Consider the following 21674-nt stretch of genomic DNA (forward strand, 5'->3'; position numbering starts at 1 on the left):
AGTTTATTCGGTTATGCAACTCGTATACTCGGCATACACTCACCTATCAGCTTCCAAGAACACGCGGCTGCAGGTTGCCTTATTCGTCGTGCCAGACTGAATGAAGTCAAACATTACCAAGCAATATACATTGACAGTGAACATCTTTCAAGTATCCGAGCCATTAGCTGTTCGATCCATATAGGACCTCGGACGAACACATGGACCCGGCGGAGCAATCATGCCTATCCCGATCGAGCAATGCTTTGCGAATAGTTTGCCATAGCTTGCACACAACGCCCGGTGGGTTCCCCAGTACGTACTGCCACTCTGTCTACGCCTTCTCGCCCATACAAACGACGAAGGGGAAGTTCATGACCTCCCCCTGGCCAGCCTCAGGCTTACCCTTGTCCCCAAACTCGCCCTCAATGGTCTCGACCTGCTTCTGCATGGCCCACGCCCGCTCCACCCTCGCATTCCTGAAACCCACCTCCGCCAACAGCCTCGTCATCTCCTCCGGATGGATGCCGTGCCTCTCCACGCCGGCCATTTTCGCCTTGGGGTGAAACCTCCGCGCCTCGGGCCCAAAATCCTCAAAGTCCGTCAACGCCACCGAGCCGCCGGGCTTCAGACACCCCAACATGGTCGCCAGCACGCCCTGCAGGTCCGGAATGTGGTGAAGCACCAAATGCGACAGGATCAGATCGTACTTCAGTCTGGGCCCGCTCGCGTCCCCCGCCGTCGCAGGCGGCAGATGGGGATCCTCCGGGTCCTCCAGCAACAGCGCCAACGGCACGATATTCTTGGGCGTCTCCGGCGACGGTGACTGTAGCTTCGCCTTGAGCACGTCGATCATGCCCTCGGCCGCATCCACCGCCACGATCTGCCTGACGAACGGCGCCATGTTGAAGCTGAGCAAGCCCGTGCCACAGCCGATCTCGAGCACGTCCAGCCCCTGCCCGGGCGCCTGGATCTCGAGTTTGGAGAAGCGTTGGAGAAGCGCGGTGCAGGCCTCGCGGCTGGCTTCGTGCACCATGGGGTTCTTGTCCCATGCCGCGGCTTCGGCGTTGAAGCGCTCGTTGCCGTGGCCAGCTGAGGCGAGCGTGGATGCTGCTGACGCCATGTTTCTGTCGGCCTCGTCTGTCACTTGTGGAGGGTGTGCGGTGGGAAAGGAAAAGAAAAAACAGGTGCAGGACCGGAGATGGGTGCAGGAGACCAGAAGAGCAGTCCGAGCATTTCGAGGGAGAAGTCCGCAATGCAATACGAGCCCTGGGGTAGTTCCCCGCAGGTCTCATCTTGGCTGTGGGGGGGGGGGGGGGGGGGGGGCATGTTAACCATGCAGATTCACACGTTCTGGTCGAACACTGCACTGAAAGTATCGAACCTCCAGGGCCTACAAGGGTGCCTCTTTCGTGCACTTATACCATCATGGCGGTGAATAGAGAGCCTTGACCCAACGTCCTTGCTCTTTCTCTCCGAACTGCTGCCTCGGCTTTCAGAGCCCCTATGAATCTGGTAGGGTCGTCGGTATTCGTGAATCCACTGCTCGCAGCCAGGTACTCGCGCTCGAACAAAGTCCACAGCTTCGCATCCTCGTCGTCGTCGTCTGAGACCGGACTAGGATAGTAAGGGTCATTGAAGAAGAATGCTTTGACCAGTTGGTGCGTCCAGTCGAAGCTCTGATCATCGCGTGACCGGCACTGGTTGAAATCCAGCAACCAAATACCGAGACCACGCTGTCGCAGTGGATCTGTCACACAGTTGTGGAGGTCACTGTTGTACGGCAATTGAGCTAGCTCAGTTGCAGACATGGAGAGACTCGGCCGTAGGTGGGCGACTCATTCGGTAGGCCACTGGTCCAGAAACGCTCATCCTCCGGCGTCGCCCAGCGTTGGAAAATGGGGATCGAGATGTCGCGCCTTGAGGCCAACGGAGAAGACTGAAATGCTTCGTATACGCGTTGGTGCATCTGCGCATCATTGTACAGCTGGTCGAGCTTGTTCGGCTTGGGCGTTTTCGCAACGCTGTTGGCTAGAGCATTTGTGAGGATCTGACCACATTGGCCTTCGCCGATCTTCCGGCTCGTGAGTCTCTTGGATTGGGCACGCGTGCCTGGTTAGGTTGCGTTTGGCGCGAGCGACACGCTGGCCATGAAGGCGACCAGCCAGGAAGCCGACATCATCAGGCGAGAGCTGAGCAAAGATTTGGTGCTGTTTTCAGTCTCAGCAGCCGTTGTCTTGTTGGGCCTTTTTATGGGCGAAGTCGTCGTAGAAGATTCGGACGGTAGCATCTGTGAATACGGAGGCTTTTGGAGAAGGAAGTTCTGGTAAGCAGCGAGCGCTACGTATTTATTGGTTAGCAGGTCAGGCTGACACAGTTTCCTTTCGACATCTACCAAAGTTGGCTTGTCAGCCTCCAATAGCGTCTAGTCGTTGGAACCGAGAGTCCGGGAAGTTGTGGTGTCAGTGGCCCTAGCAGGCCGTGGAAGAGTGGCATCATGATGATCGGATTGCTGCCTGCAGCAACTCTATAGTGTTTCCCTCTCGCTGCGGATCATCTCTGGCAAGCCTTTCTTCCCACAAGGTCTCTAAATGGGCGAGGTTCTTTCTGCAAGTCTCCATGTCTGCCTCGATCTCGGTCTTCGGGGCGATGTAGTACTTGGCTCTCAGTACCAGCGCTGACACGAGCACCAGAGCAACGGCCGCAAGACTGGACCACTGTCCGACCTGCTTGGGAGTTTCTTTGCTGATAAGATCACGATGTATGAACCACTCAATCCATACGATGAAGGCGATGTTTGTGAGCGGAACAAAGACAGTTGCCAACAGCAGACATAGAAGCGCGATCAGATCTGTGAAGAGCCGGAGTCCGGACAGGGCTTTCTCTTGCACTCGTTTGCGGGAGGTTCCCTGGAAGAGGCGGTATTTCCGCTGAGGCGAAGTCATAGTAGACCGTGTCATGGTGAAAGCAGCTCGAATGTCCTGAGAGATGGCGTGCCACAACTCTTTGCGAACTTTCCACAGGAGCTGAGGGCGATGGACGGGTACTCGGGTTATGCGCCGAAGGCCAGTCACATTTAAGGCCAGTAGGACGAGGGCGATGATGGTAGACAGGGCAATCGCGCCGAACATAAAGTACGTGAGCTCGTCGAAACGTCTATACTGTGCATCGCTAAGATTGTTACTGGTTCGTGGATTTTTGTTGGTGTTGAGACTGGCTGTTGCGGAGGATTGCTGTCGGAGTATTTGCGAGGTGGAGAAGCAAGGGTACAGGCAGTTATCGGAGAGCTGCAGATTAGCACTCAGATTCTGGAAGGTATACCACACGGTGGAGTTCCAAGAGCCTCTGAAGGTGTTGTCGTTCCAACCGTCGTTGTTGGTGTTCGTGCCATCAGGGTAGTCCGGATAGCAGAAGCGATACTGGAAGGGAAAGGTGTTCCAATCCAGCGAGGGCCAGAGCACGAGAGCACAGATACTACCGCCCAGCATTAGGAGGTTCCAGAGACCAACAAGGAGATGGAGTGCACGGTAAGCCCGGACGGTATGGGACCAGCAGTGCATAGGTAGCATTGACAAGTAGCCAGTGATGACGACTGCAAGTATAGCATCGATATCGAGCTCCATGATAGCGGGGGAGATCTCAACTGACGATGTATCGGTCCATAGGTTGGGAAGAGCTTCGTATGTTGCATTGCCTGTCACTGCAGCAGAGTCAACGAACGGGATTGACACTTGCTGGCCATCCGCAATGTAGGACGGATCCGATATCAGGATGAAAGCCTGGATGGATGCCACGCCTGCATAGGTTGCTGCAGCTCCAAGGAACACTTGGACGAGCCATGAGCGAGTCCGGACAACTAGAGTGGCGAGAAGCAGGGCATAGTATAAATACCGAGGGGTCGCCGCCCAGGCATCAGAGATCGGATAGGCACTGGAAGCACTGGGTCAGTATCCGAGCATCGCAGCTAACGTCTGTCGGCGGAAGTACCTACCAAACCACTTGCTGAACCGTAAAGAGTGGCGTCAAATCTGTGGGAAGGACAAACGAGCTCACTGGGCTCATGGTGACATGATCATGTGTGTGACCACATTGGAAGGTTGCCGCGTCTTGTTACAGGAAGAGGATGAGCGTTAAGGGACAACGGTATTAGAAGCAGCTGAAGTTAAGAAAGTGTGTTGCCCTTTGGGTTCCGCCTACGGGCCCGAACATGCATGTAAGTCACTATCCATACTTAGCATGATGCCTTGCACAGGTGCCTCACAGAGCGACTCTTGCAGAGACGGACTTTCTGTGATAAACGATGAGCAGCTCGTATACCTAGGTATCCTATAACAAGGGTGTAAATCTGTATAGAAATGAGATGAGGCCAATAATGGCTTAGCGGCGGACATTAGGATGCGGTACATCCGGTAGGGCTGTGCGCGTGGTTGCCTGTCTTCACGTGGGTGCTGCCTCTTCTGCCTCTTTACCACCCCGCACAGGCAGCTTGCTCCTGCTGCAACAAGAATGCCTCAAAGCAGCTGATCAATCATCAATCTGTGCTCCACCATGATGCTGTCAGCAACGAGGCTTTATACTTCCAGAACATGGATAGGTGTTGTGAGTTGCTCGTCCACGTCTCGGCGCCAGCAACTGTTCGGCATGACAGACGGCAACTTGCCTTAGCGCAGGCTATCGTGGACTTTCAGCCTGGTTCTTTGACAAGTGTCACGTCGAGTGAAGATGACCATCGTTCGACCCTCACGGCCAACAGCAGCAACAGCAGCCTCGGTCTGCGCCGGAGGCAGCCCTTAAAGCGTGCGCGTACGTTGTCCTCGGCCTTTCCTAATCCACCTTATCGAAATCCCTACCACGGATCGCGTGGTCCGCGCTCCTTGAAATCTCCTGCGCCATCTGATCGCCCCCATACTTCACCAGAAACTATCCCTCACACGATTCAGGTTCCCCGAACTCACAGTCAACATCGCAGAGCTTTGTCAGACTCTTGTCAGGACGTCTTCTGGGATTGGAGCAACTCTCCCGAGAATCAAGTCCCGGAGACTTGTAGCGAGCGCGACATTTCGTCTCCTCTTGCCGACAGGGATAGCATTGTGAGCAGCTTAAGCCAGACTTCTCTCGATGACCAACCTGCCAGGAAACGGCTGCGACTTCAAGCTACCATCCTTGGTCAACCGGTCGTCATGCCACGTCCTTCAGGGAGCGAGGCTTTCTTTCTGCGAGACCGATCTCTTGATTGGACTTCTCCTCCAAGCCCATCGACCTCGGCTCCTACTACGCTTTCGGGAACTTCAACCGCAACGCCGTCTCAGCCTTCTCAGGGTTCCACTGCGAACCGTCCATATTCATCACATGCAACTCCGGTCAAGTCGCCCTCTATTGTACTGCTGTCGTCTGGGTCTTCGGACACAGCAAACGCTGCTTTGCACTCAATGCAGCAGCCTAATGCTGTTAAGTTAGGCTCCGAGTGTCATGGTACAGCTTCGATGCCCTTTGCAAGGCTTGATAGCCTACCACAGGAAGTGAGCTCACCTCCACCCCCAGTTGGTCGAGGCAAGTTCAGCAGCCATATTACCGAACCCTTGCAGGAGCTCATGGATGCTTTGCCTTTCCAGAAGCTCTTCAAGCCACTTACTGTGGCGCGCGATGTAAAGGTCTTGGAACGCGGTCACTGGTTATTGGAGATCACAATCGCCCGCGATGACCATGTGGCCGATGCTCGTGCATCACCGACCAAGCAGGAGGCCATGCAAGCTTACTCTGATCGCTTCGCCGGCGCCACTGCCGAAGAGCGCCTGGCCAAGTTTTGGCAGGCCAAGTCCGCCGGTGTGATGAGTGACTATGACTTTGGCCATGAAGACGGAGCAGTTGGCAAGTGGACGGAAGCCGAGTTTGTGACATTTTGGAATAACTTTGCGGGGTTGCTGTGTAAAGCTAAGGCCGGGTGGGCGGTGAGGATGGTGCGAGACGACGTGGCGTGGGGACTGCAACAAGCTGGCACGCGAATGGTACGCATCCGGATCTTTACGTGGGGCGAGATCGTCGGTCATATCTACCTAGCAATCTGGCTATCCTCAGACAAGCTGTCTGTCCGCATTCCGATGAAGTGGGTCGCGGGAGATGGGCAGGCAGTGATTGAGATGTCGGGGAAGAAGAAGCACAAGGGCCGACTCCCGTCATGGATCAGGAAGGGACCCGAAGGCGAACGAGGATCATGGGGCTTAGCTGCTGAGGAAGAACCCACTTAGACAAGACAACCAGACCATTCTTACTCAACACTCAACAAGTTCCAGTAATGTTCGGTTGTCGGTCTGCAGGTACCTAGGCCTAGGTACGTACCGCGCTAGGGTTAGGGTTCATCGCTGGCGGGAGTGGGGCGGTGTTCCTCGGCTCCCATTCGGCCCTCTGTGGCAGGTGGAGTCCGGCTGGAAGTGGTGCAGTTGGGAAGGAACATGTGAAAATTGACAACCACATGCCCTCGATTTGTCCTTTCGAGCACCTCGATATTCCGCACCCAGAGCTGCACCATGGCCTGAGAGTGTCCTCACTGACGTACCACTGACTATATCCGTCCTTTGAGTTGACCTGGGCTGACACCTGCGACAAGTCTCACGGTAAACCTACCACGCCGCCCCTCCCAACAGATCGGGTTCACCCATCTACCGTACCAGAGAGCAACTTCACCAGATCGCAAAGCCACCGACCCAGCCTGTGCTCACCGGCTTCACATCTAGTCTTCAATATCCAAATCTTTTCCACTATCTGGGCCTGCGTCCTACTCTTACCTGCCTCACGCGCACACACACTTTGTCTACAAACAATTGCTGTTGAGGGGGGCTCCCTCGCCAGTCGCGGGCCTGCGCGACGGCCAAAACACTAGAGGCAGACCCTCAGTCTGCTGTAGAGTGGTCCAAACTGGCTTCGGCCTTCAAAATGCCCCAGGCGAAGCCCCGGGTTTCACATGATGACATGGACCATCAGCCTTTCGGATGTAGGCAATCTCCAGCTGGTATCATTTGAAATCGCACTGTTACTGACCCCATCCCAGATGATCTGAGTTTCATTAATGGTATTGGTCTTCCGCAATTCGACGGCTACCGTCCTCCGCCACCTCAACCGCCCGACCGACACCTGCTCAACCTCTCTGAGAATTCCCAGCTCGCCGATTTCTTCACCTCGTTCGAAACAACACAGACTCCCTTGCACAATGGACATGTCAATCAAAGCTACCCGATGGAACCATTCAATCACCATGCTGGCTTCGTGGACATGCCCCCGAATTTCGTTGGCTCTGAAAGTATTCTCATGAATGGCAATGGACAAGAGGTTCACGAGTGGCAGATGGATCGCTTCATGTTTCAAAATGACATGCCACACACCGACATTCATTCCAACCCCGGCCTGCAGCAGCCGAGCTTTGGCCCGCTCTCTCAACCGGGCTCGGCGTCGGCCCCTCTGGCTCCCGTATATTCAACCACTTACCAGCAGCCGCCCTTCCAGCCTCAGGGCCAGCCGCTTCAAACACCAGGCCGGGGTCCTCTTCCCAACTTCGGATCCGATGCGAACTTTCAAGCTAACGGTTTCATAAACGTCCCAGATCAAGCCAATAACACATTGCAGGAGGAGATATGGCTGTCCAGCAACCCCACTACAAGGCCGAATACACAACCTTCGAGCCCAAACATGAATCGCAAACGGAAATCAGAAGTCGAGCACTCAACTCAGCGTAATGGGTTCGTGCCTTCCTCTCATGACTTCAGTAGCCCAACTCAAGCAGGCCCGAGCCTGCACCCGTCACGCCTCTCACATGTCAAGGCGGAGCCCGTTCAGGAGCCTACGCCACACTCCTCACTAGAGAACAACTCTATACAAGATGGTGAGTCCGATGCTGACGCGGGTGCCGAATCCGATGTCGAGTATGTTTCAAGACCTTCTTCGCCCCCCGCGCCTTCGTCGTCACGTCGAGTACATTCAACCAAACCATCGAGATCACGACAAAAGGGAGCCTCAGGAAAGAAATCTAAACCAATATCGAAGGCAACCGAAAGTCGTCCGAAAGCGTCCCGGAATAACAGCCAACAAAAGCGGCAGCCACTGTCCCTCGACCAGAAGAAGGCGAATCACACAAGTTCTGAACAGCGCCGACGCGATGCTACTGCCAGAGCACAAGCCAGGCTCTTTGACCTTGTCCCTGCGGTCCGCAATGCGTCACAGAAGCAAAGCACTGTGCAGAAGCTGTCCAAGGTGGTCGAATTCATGCCAAAGGTCGAGGCAGTGAGCAGCGCGATCAAAGCAAGACTCGGGCTCACTGGTACTGCTCTCGGATCGTTCGATGCATCTGGAATAGGCTTAAGCATGACAGATGCAACAGATGCTGCTGCTGCAGGTGCTTTGGCAGGCATGGGTGCCATGAACGGCACCGTACTGTTCGATGGCAGCGGCGGCCCGCTTGGAAGAGGAGGCTATTAAAAGTTTGCAATTCTCGTGGATCCTCTCGTTTCAAAATTGGAACAATTACACAGCCGTTGATGCGAGAACCCTCTCAAGATCAATGCTACACAGAGCAAACAACACTACGAATTGGTATGATGCGATGACTTTAAGTGAAGGAAGCAATAATGAATGGAACAGCACAAAAACTGCGCGGTCGCATGTTGCCTGCAGAACGCTTTCCGCGTAAAAAGTTCGGGGAAGTTTGGATCATGCACAGGGAGTTATGACAATTCTGAGTCGGCTTCGTTCATTCGACACTTGATACCCCCACGGCAATGGGTATGACACGGCTTTGTTGATGCAGAGCATGGGAGCACGGACGGGAGGGCCAAGAGACAGAGTTCAGGCTGGCTTTGACTTTTGCTGTGGTGCATTTGGTGGCTGGTACTATGTTTCGCCGTTAATATTTCTGGGGCGGCCGACGGGGTCCGTATATACAGGACTGCATTGCTGAGCACCGGCAGGCTGGACTGGCGCAGGTCCACGGTGATAGATGACAGCATGTCCTCGAGCCACCTCTACCGCATCTTAGAGGTGGATGCTATCTGGTAGATACATAAATCTCAATCCTTTTCAGCTCCGTCTAGCGCCTGACGGCCTCAAATGCTTTTCCCACACCTCGTAGACTAACGATGTCAACCCTAGACATGCCGTTCCAGCCTCTCCTTGTGGCTCCTCGCTCGCTCGCTCGCGCACTCAGTTCGCATCTCTAACCTCGGGCTGACTCTCACAAGCTCCATCCGACCCTAGCACCCCGCTCCTTCAGTACCCTCAACAACACCCCAGCGTCTCCCCCATCGTCCGTGTCCATCAGCGCCAGCACATCCGCGGCCGCCACCGCGTGCCTCGCCCACTTCTGTGCCTCGTCGCCCTGGTCTGCCACATACAGGTCGACCGCCAAGTTGAACAGCACCGTGCTCAGCCACTGCAGCTCGTCTGAAGGGTAGAGCTGTGGGCCGATATCTTCATCTTCGGAAACCTCAGTACTGTTGTTCTGCAGCGGGCCTGCGTGTCTCGCCGCCGCGGCCGCGTGGGCCGCGGAGCGTGCGATCTGCGCGGCTTCCGTAACGATGGGCTCAATTAGGGCGAGGGGGGCGCCATCGTCGCTATTGGTGGCGTCGGAGTTGGAGTTGTACGAGTCCAAGACCATCTGCACGATGCAGCGGATCCAGCGCGCGGCTTTGTCGATGTCGTAGTCTGGCTGGCCGCGCATGGTGGTGACGAGCTTGGCGAGGAGGTTGATGGCGTTTTTGAGCGGGAGTCTGGCTGGCATTCGGATCATGCTGGGGTCTGGGTCTTTGGTGCTGTGGTCCATGGCAGAGGAGAGGACGAGGTCGGCGAGCAGGGCGTAGGGCTTGGAGGACGAGGTAAGGCGGGGGACGTCGTCGATGAGTTGCGCGACAGAGATTTCGCTGCAGGGGAGCCCGGAGAGAGCGTCGGTGAGGGTGATGAAGAGGTGCGCTTCGAAGGCCAGCGGTAGGAGCGTGGCAGTCTTGGAGGTGATGTCTTCCTCGGCGTTTTCGAAGGCGCTCAGAAGATCGATATGGTCAAAAAGAAGAGCTTTGAGGCGACAGTACCTCTCGATCGAGTTCTGGTAGAGATGACATTGCAGGCGTCCAGTTTCAGGCGGATTACGAGCACTGTAGGACGTCCTAGGAATGTCTTCGATTGTGTTCAAAGACTTCCAGTCCCTAGCCTTGGTGGTGAACAGGATTGCTTGCAAGAACAAGCTATTAGCCTGATGCACTATCTTCTGGCTCTTCTCCTCTCGGATTGCATGTGGTGGATAGGTGACCGCTATTGAGTGGGCAAGCAGGTCGATGACTATCGATGAAGGCCACTCTCCAGCGTGCTGCAAAGCTTTATTGAAGCTGGTCTTTTCGAACCACTCACACTCCCGCAGGGGACATGCCGAGGAGCCATCGCCGGATTCGTTACCGTTGCACTTGGCAGAATAGGCTGCTGCGACTCGAAATATGCTGGATAGCATCGACAATGTCACGAAGTCTTCGCTGGAGCTTTCGTCCAAAACAGACAGGTGCAGCTGCGCAGTGCACCTGAGAACGGCGCAGGTGTCTAACTCGGAGGGAAGGTCGTAGCTGTACTTGTCAAGTACACGTTGAAGCAGTGTTGCTCCCCTCCGCTTGCTTCCGTGTTTCATGGTCTCGCCAACACAAGCTAATAGAAGCTGTCGCTCGTGTCCCGGACTGTTGACAAGAGATGCGACTGCTTCATCGGCTTTTGGGTGTCAGGATTGCTCTAAATGTGGATCAAATTACATACCAGCGCTCTCGTCTGCCGTCCTTAATGCTATTATATAGTGGAGGTAGTTACTTAGCGGACTGGCTTTTGCAGGCTCTGATAGTTCTGAGTAAGCTTGTCGTGCTCCCTGAAGATTGCCGACGCTGATATAGCAGCTTATGAGTTTTCTGTCTGTGTGAGCACATGATCTTTGATCTGTGAGCGTTTAGAACACCCTACCTCTGCAGTTTGGCCTTATTCCGCTCTCCAGCTTGTCGAAGGAGAGGGTGCAGCGCGATCTGACAGAAGGATATCACAACCTCGTCGGGCGGATCTGGACCACTGTCGACGCGGCGCCACAGGAGCTGCGTGATTCAGCAGATGTTCAGACCGTTCTAATGCCACCTACCAAGATCGCAGCATGGGCAGCCCCAGTGCCAAGTACCCGTTGCCATGAACTATGAATGTCGTCTAGGTCCTCGGGTAAGGACGGCGCTACTGCACCTGTGGTCGCCTCAGGGACTGACATCCATATAAGGGTGATGATGGCACCCTCGGTCCGCTCATGTTCATCTTCGGTCGTGAGCCGCAGCACCAGGTACTGCTTCAGTGCTCGCTGAGCATGGTCAAGGCTGGAACAAATGAGCATTGGAAGGCGTGTTCATGCGGCGAGGACTACCTAAGTGACTTTAGGTGGTGCAAATAGTGCATGATACTGTGCCAAGGTGAGCAGCTTTGCACTGATCTAGGTTGAATCGTGCTCACATTTTATGATTGCTTTCGATGATATGGACGCTCTGCATTACCTTGGACAACACTGAAAGGTGAGTAGATTTCAACAGCTCAGTTTCATTCGTACCAGCAAAATACACATCAGGATTCGCTCCTGGATCTCTGGTCAATAGCTCAATCTCGAGGAGCATGACTGGAAGCCTGTGTCCGTAATCCTGCCTCCGTAAGATTCAAAAGACAAAGGGGCGAATCGGCCGGAGCGTACCTGCTTGAGGGTTGCAAAAGCTTGCAGCGCTTCGTCTCCAGTCTCGGGCGTGTTCATCGATAGCAAAGCTCGAACTATACTCCTGTAAGCTTCCTTCAAAAGCGAGCTTCTTGGGAGTCCCGACCCAACGTATGCATGCTGTTTAGTCTTAGGTCCGCCGCAGTCACTAATTCGTTCTTGCTGTTCACGACTTCAGTCATGTCAATAGCCCTGCGAAGCCACCTGGCTGCGATTTCTGGCTGTGCTATACCGACAAAATGCGTGCCCATGTCGTAAAACAAATCGGCGGCTTTGGGGCTGCAGGCGAACTTTGAGTCGGATGGTAGGCTGCACAGAAGACCATGAAAGTGATCAGCCATGTCCAGTCGTTCCTGTCTCCATGCCTCCACCTGTGTCAACTCATCATTTTCCACCACGTTATTTTCTTACCAGTGTTATTCGAAGCATAAGGAACTCTGCTTTTGTTCGCAGCAGTTCGTGGAGTGTAGCCGCGTTTGAATCTTCGTGTTGATCCTCTAAGGCGCGCTGATGCTCTGCGAGCCGTTCAATAATCCTGCCAGCCAGATCGATATGGTTGAAATCTGATTCAGTACTCAGCAGAGCAACAGGAGTCAGTAGTTATTCGTCGTACGTAAGCACCCTTTTGCAGCTCGAGACCCGGTCCGGAAGGCTTTCGACGACGCTTGGTTCGTTAGCAACAACCTTTCGGTGAAGAATGGAATCATGAAAGTACCCGCTGTGTCGTGTGGGGCTCGCGATGCACTCTCGAGCAGGAAATACGCAAAGCAACGAACTGCAAGAACATTAACGACAGCCTTGAAATCTCGTCTAGCAGGAACCTTTTGCGACCAGCCCTTTTGCAGCAACTCGTTCGTCTTCTCTGCTGAGATTGCAGCAAGTATTCCACAGCCGTACTCCAAAGTCCTCAAGAGCAATACGCTGGGTCGGCGAGACATCCTTGCGATTCAGAGGTAGGGAATGGATACAAAGCTCGGGGTCGGGGAAGGCGATGGAATCGTTGACGAGGACATTTGTGGACCATGAAAGAAGCTGAGATGCATGATCTTCGATAGTCAGCTAGTGCCAAGTCCAGCAGCCTCAAGCTCCATACCTAGGATAGCGTGGGCTTTGTCGGTTTTGTGAATGGACGGTCTGTGAGGCGACATCAGAAGAGAGATGGACACGGCCCATGAGAGTTGGCACGGACAGCACAGGACCTGGGGGAAAGATGAAGGTCCAGAAGTTGAGCAAAGTACGCGGCAGCCCGGCGCCAAGGAATAGCTGGGGAATGACCCGGCAGGTGCGAGCTCGAAGTCACCATTACCGACACCAAAATGTTGATACCAGGTAGATTACCTCCTGATAATGGTACACAGCCTGGTATGTATAGGACCCTAGTATGTGCACCTCCATTCTCAATATCTAGCTTTTCGGTGGATCCATTGGCAAGAAGTTGCCGACTATCAACGATGGACTGAAACGGTCAGAGCAAGCAGGAGACGATACTCGGAGGACTCACATGTTGTGGTTATCTCGCTTGATGGTGAAGGAGAAGCAGCAATGTATCTCTGCATGGTCCGAACCCGCTGTTGGGCTTCGGAGCGTACAGCTGGTTAACATGGCCTTTTGCTGTTGATCGAAGCAGATAGCGCAGAACTTCTCCCAGTAACTGACCAGCTGATCTTCGACGATGACCTCGTGGATAGCGAGCTTGCCCTGCATTTCGGTCAGCATTCCCATCAAAACATATGGCGCGACTTACGTCTCGTAGAGACTCGATAGGAACACGAATGAGCTCCGCCATCTCCTTGTTTCCTCTAAAAATCTCTCCAGTCCTTCGCCAACAGCAAGCTGGAATAGCCATGCTGGCGAAGACACGGTCGTATTCCATCAAGTTCCGCTCGAACCACATCTCTACCAGCACTAGTTCGATATCTGTTAGGCTCTGCATGCGCTCTCTGAACTTCGGTCGGAACTGGTCTAGCTGCATTAAGATCTTGTGCCTCGACGAGTGCTTCATGTTCTTCTCCATGTACTTGTTCAACCGCGCATAGCCGTTGACGTAATTGAACGGCTTCAGCAACCCTGCATCGTATTTGGCCTTCAGTAGCTTGTTCATTCGCTCTTCCGGAGGGTCGTTGCCGGCTGGGTCTGCCGCGGTCATGTAGTATTTCTCGCGCGCCTTGTCCGTGATCGGCTTGGTGCTTGGAGGTCGTGAGATGCCGGCGCCTTGCATGGCTTGCAGCTGGCTTGGAGCCATGCCAGATGCTTGTTGTGGATTGGGCGCAACAATATCGGCACTGTTGGGTCCAAAGGAAACTGCGTTCAGGTTCCCAAAGGAAGGGTCATTGTAGGCGCCGCGGAATTCGTCGGTGTTATACATACCCCCACCCTCTTCAAGAAGACTGGTGCTCAAGAAGTCGTTGAGCAGATTGTACTCGTCGGTTACCTCGTTGGCATTGAACATGAAATTGGGATGGAAAGCGTGCATGTCCTGGAACTGATTCTGCGGGCCCATCCACTGGCTATGATAACCGAATTCTGTCGTCTGTCAGCCCGCTCGTCCAAGACTCCCCTGACTCAACTCACGACCCTGACCACCTCCGTTGGCGCCAGATGGATGGGCTAGGTTGCTTGGATTAGCCAAGGGCTGGTTGTCAGCGGGCGCTGGTCTCAACCCCATGTTGTTGTCCTGCATGAGCTCCTGACCATTGTCCTCCAGCATCGAGCTTCCTGCCATGCTGGGGTTCGCGGCGAAGTCATTCTTTGGCGATTTGGATTCTTCTACCCCTGCCCCTTCTTGTTCGCTTTTGGACTTCCGATGTCCTTCTCGCGGCTCATCATGGCACAAATGTCCTATATTTCGTTTGATGCAGCGCTTACAGGGGCGATCCTGAGACAGAAGCCCAACAGGGCGCTGTCAGCCGGCTGAAAAGGAGTCTGGGGGGAGTGGTAGGGTATAGGGGGTCGTACAGAATCGCAAGTCATATGCTGTGTATCAGTTGTTAGCCCATGGATTTCTCGAACAAGTACCGAAGGTTGACATAGCACGTAGACAGGGATGCAAACGGGGATCGTACCGAGCGCCGGCAATAGACACATGCTGTTGCACTCTGTTAGTGAAGGGGTTCGCGACTGCAGCATGCGTGGAGCGCACCATGGTTCACCTTGCGTTTCTTCTTGGGCGGATCGCTTTCTGAAGCCCTGCTGTCGCGGTGTGCCGAGGACGGAGAGGCGTCCTCCGCGGCGACGGAACTAGGCTGTTCTGATGCAGACCCATTGCCTGCGAGGTCAGGCTCATCGTGGAGATCTGGCATTGGCCGATGGGTTTGGAATCGGACTCGAGTCTGTGTCGTCGGCGGGCGGAGCCAGGGCGGAAGACAGGCAGCGAATATGCAGCTCGAGGGCGGCAGCACATCGCGCACGCGCAAAAGGGTGCTGGATCGATGCAGCTGGCTGCGTGCACCCTGTGACAGATTGCTGGAGTGATCACAAGAATTGAGAGGTCGCAAACTGGCAGACCAGTGCCTGGCTCATAGCACACCAGCGGCAGCGGCAGCTTAGCGGGAGCTCGAAAAGCCCCAGCCCCGCAACTCGCTACAGACTGGGCGCAAGGAAGCTAGGCCCAATGACCCCCACTGCCCCCATCGCTGACCACTGGCCACACAGCTGACAGCACTTGCAAATTGGGGCGGCCAAGACTGGTCTCCAGCGCCTGCTGGTTGGTACACCTTACTCTGGCTACGATGGGCATGTCTGAGTCTGGTTCCGAACCCTGACCTTTGAGCTCCTACGTTTACAGTACGTGCTACAAAGCCAGGAACGGGACAGGTGACAGGTACTTGCTTCTGTGAAACTTTTATTGTACAGGTTTCGATTCCTCTGAAACCGCGCTCGATTAATGTTTTACATGTTCCGTGTCTGGATCTGGTTCTCATTAGAAATCTTGAAATAGCTGTGTCTGACCCCTGGACCGCCCATTCTTCTGGTCGAATGATTGTTCCAGAAGCCCCTTTACAGATGGTACCCGTGTGTCACACACAGCGGGGCGGCCTGCCACGCGGTAGATCCATCGCTGGCTGAGGAAAGGGTAGGCTAGAACCGATCGGTTCAGTGTTAGACCTGTACACTTGGTCGCATGCGCTTGCGACCTTTGGAGCCGCTGGGAGTGCTGTCCTCTTCCCGCTCCCGAGCACGCTTCTCGCGCTGGTCGAGCACCAAGCTGAGCACGTCGAAACCGAACTGAGGGTACTCCAAGCACATTGCTTTGAATTCTGCTTCGGCCTCGTGGCGCAGGACGTGAGAGCGGGTAGCCCAGAAAGCCGCGACCGGCTTTCGTATGGTGACATCGTCTGAGAGAGTGTTGGCGTATACGTATCTAGCATATGCAATCTCGCCAACAGCAGTTGAATTGATGCGGTGGATCTTGGAATGCGCCAGGGTCTTCAGCTCGGGAATTTGAAGCTTCTCGGCGAGAGTATAGACACGCGCATGCTTGAGTAGTTGCTCACCTGTGTCATCGATAGATGGGAGGTTCGGATCGGTCTCGAGTCCGTCAGGTACGTTGGTTAGTCGTCGCGGGAAGTATTCTCCCGTGTACTGGTATTGCAAAAAGCAGCCAAAAGCATCGAGAGATTCCTCTGGAAACGACAGACTGAGATTGCTGGGCGCAAGCGTCGCAAGCTTGGACTGGAAGAAAGGTGATCGCTCAAGGATAGCGCGATGTGCCGAGAGAGTTGTCTGCTCCTCTCCGTCGCCGATGACGAGTTTCACGACCGGAGACCGTAGGTAATCGATGAAAGCGGTCTGGGGATTTGCGGCAGCTACGACTGTCTCTTCAGCGCTGTCACCTGTAGGCTCGTCGGCGATCTCGGCAGCATCGTCCTCAGCTCCCATTTCTACATCTTCAGCGGTCTCTGGCACTTGGGTTGCGCCTTCTAGGTCGACCATGCTGGCGCAAGTGGCTTTTTCTCAAAGGTGCGAGGTATCATAAGGATCGTCTAGGGTCGGTCTAAGCGTTGAACGAGCACAATAGAGAGTGACTGGTACGAGACGACGAAACAACACGACCTGCGCAGTTTGCGGCGGGGGCTTGAAGAAGATGGCTGGGGAAGTCCTGGGTACCTCGCGCGGGCGCGTTTGCAAGGGTTAGGGCACGCGTTGCGGCACAAGGCAACGAGGCTGCGGGCTTGCGGTTTCGTCGAATGAGCATCAAGAATTGCGAATGAGGTGATCGCGTGCTCCTCTTTTGTGCTTCGACTCAAGGCTATTCGAACGTCGACTCACTTTCATCCATATACACTGGCCAACGAAGCTGAACATCACTCAGAAACATCAGTCCGAGATGGCAGTGATATGGATTTGAAGAACGGTAACGCGCATGAGTTGTATTGAATTCAGTTTTGCGGATGGGGGACGATAGCAATCACGAAATTGGGCCTACCCTCTCAGCTCGCCCGTCGATCCCAAGGTTGAGATCCAGAACTGATAACGTTGCTGCCAGTGTGAGGACTGCGGTACACGCTTCAAACTTGGTCTGAGAGCTTGTATCTGCTCAGGGCCTATCATGGCACACAGGGCTCTCGGAGGTGCTTAGCCTTGTTTGGGGTATTGTTTAATTCCATGTTGCTGACAGCCAAGCCATTGTTCCCTTCACAGCGAGGGCAGAAGTAAGCACTGGTGCTCAAGACGCACAGGCCATTTTACGAATGAGCACGAGCAATCTCTTTTTTGGTCTGCGAGCTACGAGGGACGAGTTCCCTGCGAGTTTGGCGCACCGCGCGCAGAATGCATCCGTTGCATGCACGTCCAGGGTTACTGTAAATGCGATTGAAGTGGTGAGTCATGCGCGCGCACATGCGTTAACTATTCCTTCTGGCCAGCAAAATGGTCACGAGAACACATTCATTTGGGCATTGTCGGATCGTGGTCACTGTGCAGCTCTGCAGCGACCCGGACAAGGCGAGTGGAGACGCAGAAGCAAGCACGGAGGCAGCCTGTCGCTGCAGCAGAAGTAATCGGGCCCGATGGGTGGCCGCGACAGGTTGAAGTGGAGAGCGATAGCGGGGAAACAGGCTGCATGTTGCCACTGACCTTAGCTTCAATGAAATGCACTGGACTCTGAGGCTGTGTTGGTAGCTGACCTGTCACATGCACGCAGGACAGTCAAGTCGATTTCCTTGGAAGCGACGTCGAGGGCAGTGATGGCAGTGAATTTTAACCCGACGAGGGCATGTTTGCCACAGTGCTAGTTGTATGTGGAGGAGGCCGCCGGACTGAGAATGGCGACAGGCGTAGTTATCTTGCCGGAGTTGGCGATGTCCGTGCTGCAGCGAAATTTTCTTGCGTTGGCGATGGTGTCTGGTCTTGATTCCTTCTTGTTAGGCTCCTGCATGTGGTGAGAGGTTGGGGAAAAGCAGGGCTGGAACAGCGTACGTGGGGTTCTGGCCCTGCGCTTCTTATTAGCGCGGTTGAAAAATGTCACAATCAGACCGATGGTTAGTAACTGGCGATAAGATTAAGGAGGGAGAAAGTGTCGACCAGCCGGCGGACCCGAGTCGTGATGACGGATCAGCAGCACAACAGCAGCGTGCAGTGAAGCCCACGAAGCCCACATGGCTTCGAGGGGCTATGAGGCGGTTTTATGGCTCATCGCCATTGGCAGTGTCGTTTTCCCGTTTACAGGCTGGAATTCCTACTTGTGATAAACTGGTCGGGGATGAGCCTATGGCGGATCTTCGGCCAAGCTGGTGACGAAGGGTCACGCGGGACTTGGAACCGTTTGCCAGGGTCTTTCTCCAACAGAACGTGGCTAGCCATTCATCTAGTGCAACCTCGATACATGCCATTGGGTGCGGCTCAGGTAGCATCCACGGCCTTCTGCAGATGAGCTAGCCGTGCATGATGCAGCCTCGCTGGTCCGCGCGTGTCCGATCTTCTAGTGCAGGGGCACAGCTAACGACAGCTAACCGGGGGGGGTCTGCTGAGGGGCTCCCGTAGACTAGGAGCGAGCTGGCGGAGCCCGGTCTTGGCAGCCCTTCGTTCTTCTTCTTCTCGCCATTGCGTGATCACTGTCCACAATCAGCTCATTGTTTTTTCGCCTCACCGCCAGAATGATCCAGGTAATCAATGACGAGCCACCTGACACATCGAGATACTCCTCGTTCCTTTTTGCCTGCACAGTGAGAGGCCGTGATTGCATCAGCATCCCAGAGCAGCGAGAGCACAGGGGTAGACGCTGGTCTTCTCGCTCCTCCCCACATACGCGATTCCCGACTTGTATCTGATGTGCCCAAGTGGAAATTATCGGTGGCCGCGAACCGTCGCAACGGCTCACATGTATGTACTGTGTACGTGCCAGACAGCGCTTCCGCCCCTCGGCCACGGTCTGACCGTTCCAGAAAAGACATGCTTTTGTAGTCATCGACAGCACTCCGCCGCTCCTCCCAATTTCTTTTGATTTCCGACTCCTGCCTCCGTCCTATTTATTTTACCCTTTTTACCCCAGGTTTCTGCTTTTTTCCTTCCCTCTCTTCGTCTCCCACTGTCGCGTGCTGCCACTCCCGCGTCTTTTCTTGCAACATCTGGTCGCGTGCCTGAAACTTACCCTGCTATACCGCACCAACATGGGCTCCATGGGCAACCTCCGACCCAGTGTGGCGGAAAATACGCCTCCTATCTCGCCTCCCAATGGCGTCGATGGCCTTCCAGGCTTCTCGACCCCTCTCTTCCCAGCCAAGCCCAATATCCTTTTCGTTATGGCGGATCAGCTTGCAGCACCACTCCTCAAGATGCACAACCCCAAGTCTCAGATCAAGACCCCCAACCTCGACAAGCTGGCCGCTCAGTCGGTTGTGTTCGATTCGGCCTACTGCAACTCGCCCCTATGCGCACCCTCTCGCATGTGTCTGATCACCGGTCAGCTACCCTCCAAGATTGCTGCCTACGACAATGCCTGCTCCATTGGGTCCGATGTGCCCACCTATGCCCATTATCTTCGAGCTGCCGGGTACGAAACTACTTTGGCTGGCAAGATGCACTTCATTGGCGATCAGTTGCATGGCTATGAGAACCGGCTGACGGCTGACATCTATCCTGGAGACTACGGCTGGGCGGTCAACTGGGATGACCCAGGCCGCAGGTTGGAATGGTACCACAACAGCAGCTCCATCTACCAGGCCGGACCCTGTGTGCGCACCAACCAGCTGGATTACGATGAGGAGGTCTTGTACAAGTCCAAGCAATATCTGTACGACTATGCTCGCGAAGCTGATGGCAAACGGCCATTTTGCTTGACCGTCTCCTTCACCCATCCCCACGATCCATACGCCATTGAGGAAAAGTACTGGGATATGTACGAGGTTGTGGACATTGACCTACCGGAAGTGCATATCAACGATGAGGACCAAGATCCTCACAGTGCGCGACTGCAGTACGTCACGGAGCTCCGCGGCCACAAATTCACTCCAGAGCAGATTAAGCGTGCGCGCCGAGCCTACTACGGCGCAGTGAGCTACATCGATCACAACATCGGCGAGCTGCTTGACGTGCTCAAGAAGACAGGTCTGGCCGATGACACCATCATGTAAGTTTCCGTTCCCCTCCCCCAAAACCCTAAAACTTGTTCCTTGGCTAACCACATGCAGCATGTTTTCGGGTGACCATGGCGACATGCTCGGAGAGCGTGGACTGTGGTACAAGATGTCGTACTTTGAGAACTCGGTTCGCGTGCCCATGCTCATCTCGCATCCCAAGCAGTTCAAGCCGCATCGTGTCTCGCAGAGTGTGTCAACACTTGACCTGATGCCCACCCTGGTCGATCTCGTCGGGAGCAAACTGGTGCCCGGGCTGCCAATGGATGGCCAGTCCGTCATGCCGCACCTCTACGGTTCCGGTGGCCACGACAACGTCTTTGCCGAGTACATGGGCGAGGGGACTATTGCTCCACTCATGATGATTCGACGAGGGCCATGGAAGTACGTGACCTGCCCATCTGACCCACCTCAGCTTTTCAACTTGATCCAAGATCCTCATGAAATGGTGAACCTCGCCACCAGCACCGACCCAGACACTCTGAAAGTGTTCAAGTCTCTCGAAGCCGAGGCCAACGCCAAATGGGACTTTGGCACCATCACCGACAATGTCCTGGTATGCCAACGTCAGCGTCGTCTTGTATGGTCTGCCCTTCAGCAGGGTCGCTTCGAGAGCTGGGACTGGAAAGGTGATAGCCGTGACGATGGGAGGCTCAAGTACATTCGTTCTCAGATCCCACTGGATACATTGGAGCGCAAAGCCCGTTACCCGCCGGCTGCCATTCCGGGACCCAAGACCGTTCACCAGTACAACGAGCCGGAGATTCCAGCATACTTACGAGCCAAGAAGCTGAAGGAGGAGTTGGCCATGCGCCCAGCCGTCGGCAGCATTGACCACAACCCTCAAGCATTTTACTGATGTTATTTGTATCGGTTGATTTGCATTTGGTATTAGCGCGGCGTTTTGAGGTGCACACGGCAGGGGCAACAACATGGCTATTTGGGTGCTGACTTCTTGCATTATCTGGAAAACCTCTGACAAGCGTTTGGCATATGAAGCAGAACACGGCGTTATTTGGGAGCGATATCCGCCAATCACAAGCATGGCTTTCTTCTATACTGAGCAGGCTTACTGCATAGCGACAACGGCTGCTTCTCGGAGATCGGCTTGTACAGAGTTCGGTCTAGACGACTTTTATGTGACATGAGAAGGAAAAAGTGGGCTTGCATGATCAAGGAACTGAGGCGGACGCTTGGTGTCCAGGACTGATGAGAATAACTTTTGCAGATACAGAAAGATGTTGACTTGAAAATGAAAGAAAAAAAGGCCGGGATAAAAAACGCTAGACATTTTCTTGCCAGCCAATGACCCCCCGTGTTGCGCGCTCTTCCTCGTGATAAAACGATGCGGGCGAGACGTGTGCGAATATATAAAC

At 54.5% G+C, this 21674-nt stretch overlaps 9 protein-coding genes across 9 annotated transcripts; 3 read left to right on the top strand and 6 right to left on the bottom strand.

Moving 5' to 3' along the window:
• Positions 1 to 313: 313 nt before the first annotated feature.
• Positions 314 to 1102, bottom strand: HMPREF1541_08120 (uncharacterized protein; the record flags this gene model as incomplete). Its single annotated transcript, XM_008722440.1, has 1 exon — positions 314 to 1102. The coding sequence occupies one exon, from the start codon at positions 1100 to 1102 to the stop codon at positions 314 to 316; it is 789 nt and encodes a 262-aa protein (XP_008720662.1).
• Positions 1103 to 1397: 295 nt separating this feature from the next.
• Positions 1398 to 1790, bottom strand: HMPREF1541_08121 (uncharacterized protein; the record flags this gene model as incomplete). Its single annotated transcript, XM_008722441.1, has 1 exon — positions 1398 to 1790. The coding sequence occupies one exon, from the start codon at positions 1788 to 1790 to the stop codon at positions 1398 to 1400; it is 393 nt and encodes a 130-aa protein (XP_008720663.1).
• A 684-nt stretch (positions 1791 to 2474) lies between these two features.
• Positions 2475 to 4041, bottom strand: HMPREF1541_08122 (uncharacterized protein; the record flags this gene model as incomplete). Its single annotated transcript, XM_008722442.1, has 2 exons — positions 2475 to 3909; positions 3971 to 4041. 2 exons carry the CDS (start codon positions 4039 to 4041, stop codon positions 2475 to 2477), a joined length of 1506 nt encoding a protein of 501 aa, XP_008720664.1.
• Positions 4042 to 5462: 1421 nt separating this feature from the next.
• Positions 5463 to 6224, top strand: HMPREF1541_08123 (uncharacterized protein; the record flags this gene model as incomplete). Its single annotated transcript, XM_008722443.1, has 1 exon — positions 5463 to 6224. The coding sequence occupies one exon, from the start codon at positions 5463 to 5465 to the stop codon at positions 6222 to 6224; it is 762 nt and encodes a 253-aa protein (XP_008720665.1).
• Positions 6225 to 6909: 685 nt separating this feature from the next.
• On the top strand, positions 6910 to 8445 carry HMPREF1541_08124 (uncharacterized protein; the record flags this gene model as incomplete). Its single annotated transcript, XM_008722444.1, has 2 exons — positions 6910 to 6967; positions 7025 to 8445. The coding sequence occupies 2 exons, from the start codon at positions 6910 to 6912 to the stop codon at positions 8443 to 8445; spliced, it is 1479 nt and encodes a 492-aa protein (XP_008720666.1).
• A 751-nt stretch (positions 8446 to 9196) lies between these two features.
• Positions 9197 to 11633, bottom strand: HMPREF1541_08125 (uncharacterized protein; the record flags this gene model as incomplete). The annotated part of the gene is made up of 6 exons (XM_008722445.1): positions 9197 to 10707; positions 10753 to 10898; positions 10951 to 11075; positions 11120 to 11342; positions 11390 to 11425; positions 11476 to 11633. The coding sequence occupies 6 exons, from the start codon at positions 11631 to 11633 to the stop codon at positions 9197 to 9199; spliced, it is 2199 nt and encodes a 732-aa protein (XP_008720667.1).
• Positions 11634 to 13129: 1496 nt separating this feature from the next.
• On the bottom strand, positions 13130 to 14447 carry HMPREF1541_08126 (uncharacterized protein; the record flags this gene model as incomplete). Its single annotated transcript, XM_008722446.1, has 4 exons — positions 13130 to 13181; positions 13227 to 13423; positions 13470 to 14248; positions 14297 to 14447. 4 exons carry the CDS (start codon positions 14445 to 14447, stop codon positions 13130 to 13132), a joined length of 1179 nt encoding a protein of 392 aa, XP_008720668.1.
• Positions 14448 to 15823: 1376 nt separating this feature from the next.
• Positions 15824 to 16657, bottom strand: HMPREF1541_08127 (uncharacterized protein; the record flags this gene model as incomplete). The annotated part of the gene is made up of 1 exon (XM_008722447.1): positions 15824 to 16657. The coding sequence occupies one exon, from the start codon at positions 16655 to 16657 to the stop codon at positions 15824 to 15826; it is 834 nt and encodes a 277-aa protein (XP_008720669.1).
• A 2684-nt stretch (positions 16658 to 19341) lies between these two features.
• HMPREF1541_08128 (choline-sulfatase) lies at positions 19342 to 21157 on the top strand (the record flags this gene model as incomplete). Its single annotated transcript, XM_008722448.1, has 2 exons — positions 19342 to 20291; positions 20353 to 21157. 2 exons carry the CDS (start codon positions 19342 to 19344, stop codon positions 21155 to 21157), a joined length of 1755 nt encoding a protein of 584 aa, XP_008720670.1.
• Between the last annotated feature and the right edge of the window lie 517 nt (positions 21158 to 21674).

This window comes from Cyphellophora europaea (assembly GCF_000365145.1).
Source record: "Cyphellophora europaea CBS 101466 unplaced genomic scaffold supercont1.8, whole genome shotgun sequence".
Lineage (NCBI taxonomy): Eukaryota > Fungi > Ascomycota > Eurotiomycetes > Chaetothyriales > Cyphellophoraceae > Cyphellophora > Cyphellophora europaea.